Source organism: Panthera uncia, chromosome B1 (assembly GCF_023721935.1).
Source record: "Panthera uncia isolate 11264 chromosome B1, Puncia_PCG_1.0, whole genome shotgun sequence".
NCBI classification, from domain to species: domain Eukaryota; kingdom Metazoa; phylum Chordata; class Mammalia; order Carnivora; family Felidae; genus Panthera; species Panthera uncia.
In genome coordinates this window covers 9,474,948-9,477,602 of record NC_064811.1, presented here as the reverse complement: position 1 = coordinate 9,477,602, position 2,655 = coordinate 9,474,948, and the positions used below count along the sequence as shown (strand labels likewise).

The 2,655-nt window shown below is 44.4% G+C and overlaps 1 protein-coding gene across 1 annotated transcript in view; it reads left to right on the top strand.

Annotated features, from left to right (window-relative positions):
* The first annotated feature begins 2,460 nt into the window (after positions 1 to 2,460).
* The window catches only part of BOD1L1 (biorientation of chromosomes in cell division 1 like 1), a 53,752-nt gene continuing 53,557 nt past the window's right edge, over positions 2,461 to 2,655 (top strand). Inside the window, exon 1 of the mRNA XM_049632632.1 lies at positions 2,461 to 2,651. Coding sequence (XP_049488589.1) covers positions 2,587 to 2,651 — 65 coding nt within the window. The 5' untranslated portion in view covers positions 2,461 to 2,586. The remainder of the gene's footprint in view (positions 2,652 to 2,655) is intronic.

Below are 2,655 nucleotides of genomic sequence, written 5' to 3'. Positions count from 1 at the left end.
TCAAGCCCCCGAGTCGGGCTCCGTGCTGACAGCTCAGAGCCCGCAGCCTGCTTTGGATTCTGTGTCTCCCTCTCTCTCTGCCCCTCCCCTGCTTGCACTCTATCTTTCTCTGTCTCTGTCTCAAAAACAAATAAACTAAAAAAAAAATACAATAAAAAAAAAAAAAAACTTAATGGGCATTTGAACCCCACCTAAAAACGTGTTCTAGTGTCATTGAAAAAGTGAACTTTCAGGGTTTTAACTGGGCTTTGGGTGGGTGGAGGGTCATTTAAGAAATGATACTGGTCTTTTTGGATCATCTGTTTAAATTATAATCAGTTCTTACATAGAAAATATTTAGGATTTTCTAAAATGTTCACAAAACAAAAAATTTACTAGCCAATGAACCAATTTGTTTTTAGTAGCAAAAATGCCTTATTATTATTTTTTTTTTAGGTTTGATCACTATGACTGACTATATTCATGGAGTTTTGCTGAATTTTTATGGATGATTCGTACTTAGTTATTCCCCTAAAGCTGAATAAGTTTGGTGATACAAGCACCCATACATACCAAATGCCATGCCTTTTATCATACTAGACACACTTAATAAATAATATAAATATATTTAGCAAATTATATTGCACTGTTGATAACTAAGGGAAACATCATATTTGCATCTTATTTTCACTAATTTTGAAAATGGATAAAACAATTGTGTCTTACACTATTTTAATCTTTATTGCTTTTAGTAAATCTTTTACAATTCATTCAATGACTTTTTCTCTCCGCAGTCTTCATTACAATCCTCAAAATGCAAGACACTTTATTTAAACTGAAACAAGGAAGTCAAAGTGTTTCTCACGGAAACTAAATCCAATTTGGCTGGTTCGATGGTGAAAACGGGCGCTATTAATTAGGGTATATGACAAACATTTTCCATGCTTGACAAAGCTTCAACTGGAATGAGCTGTATAATTAGCTGCAAAGTCTTGACAAAACAAAACCGAGCTATCCGATAACAAAACAAAATTTAAAAAAAAAATTATCTGCAGCCACTTATGAAAATGAACAATGTCTAGATTTTCCCCAAATTTTGAGCGTGTCAGGTTAAACAAGATACATCTCACTGAAAAAAAAAAAAAGTCTAATTCATAGTCATTTGATATGTTGTTAAGCCTATTTGTTATATTTCCCAGAAACTGAAAAAGTGGAACAATAAGGACTAGATACACAAATCCTTTGGCAAGTCGGGTGGCTTTCAATTCTTTGCTTTCAACAAAATTGAAGGAGGCTGAATTGAGTAAGTGAACTCATAAGTCATCAACTCTAATTTTTTGAGATCAAGAATTGAGTGACATTGCTATAGTAAGACTCCATTCACAGGTATGTACTTGTTTATATGAACACGGTTTTTCAGGGCGTAGAGCTATAAAAACTAGAAATAACAACAGAAGTCACGCTCAGCCTTTCTCCTTCCAACAATGAAGCGTATTCATCCACAGACAAATGAATTTGTAAAAACAACAGTATCCGCTTAACCAAGATGTATTTTCCAATAAATTTTTCATTCTACTAAATAATTACGAAAATTTGTTAATACTAATTTCAATTTGTGTACTAATAATTTTAAAAAATAGATTAGTCTAGAATCGGGCGATTTGCTTGCTGTGTAACCCTAGGCAATTTACTTAACGTCTCAAGGGCCTCCGTTTCCTGATTTACAGACCGATGACAGTACTAAGACCTAGTAGCTTAGTGTCGTTCCAAAGACTGAACTAATTAATGCATATAAGAAGCTTTCAGGGCCATGCGGGGCACACAGTGCTGCATGAGAGCTACAGGAGCGTTACCTGTTCCTATCAAAGTAATCCATAACAAACCGTTAAAACTAAAAGCCTGGGGGCTTGTCTTCACGGGCAGGAAGGTGCTGTTGGGATGGAGCGAGTTCCAGACCACAGACACATTCGAAGTAAGAGGGGGACGCCCACGGAAAAACCGGAGGGAGAGAGGGGAAGAAAGACAGGAGGCGGCTGGAGCTACCTGCTTGGAAGAAAACTGGGCCGGATCGTAGGCTGAGCGAAGACGGTTGGGAGAGTTTAGAGAAGCACTTCCACCTACGGTTCGCATTACAAACGACTACGGATCTCGACTGCTCCGTGCAAGAGAAGCAAGGGCGTCAGGCCTAAATGCCACCGCGCAGGGAACCCGGCCGGCGCCGCGCGGGCGCCCAGTCGGCCCCCTGGCCCGGAGAGTCGCGTGGCTCGCACGCCCGACCACCCCGGATTCCTGACCTTGGTCTTTGGCCCGGACGCCGCGGCTCGCAGCGCCTGGTCGCCGCCGCTTCCGCCGCAAGCGCGCCTCGCGAGGGCGCCCGCGGGCGGCCGGAAATGGCCCCTCGCGGCTCCCGTCGCCAAGCCTCCGTTGCTATTGTCACCTCCTTTTCCTCTCTTCCCCTGGTTCCCTTTCACTTCCGGGGTTGCTCTGGATCCGCTGGTTCCGTAACAACATCCCGTTGGCTTCCCTCAGGCGGCGGGACCGGTGCAGCCGCCGCCTCCCAGGAGCGCCCGCCCGCCCGGGCCCGCGCCTTCCCCGGCCCAGGCCTCCATGGCCACCAACCCGCAGCCGCAGCCGCCTCCTCCGGCGCCGCCGCCTCCCCCGCCGCAGCCGCAGCCG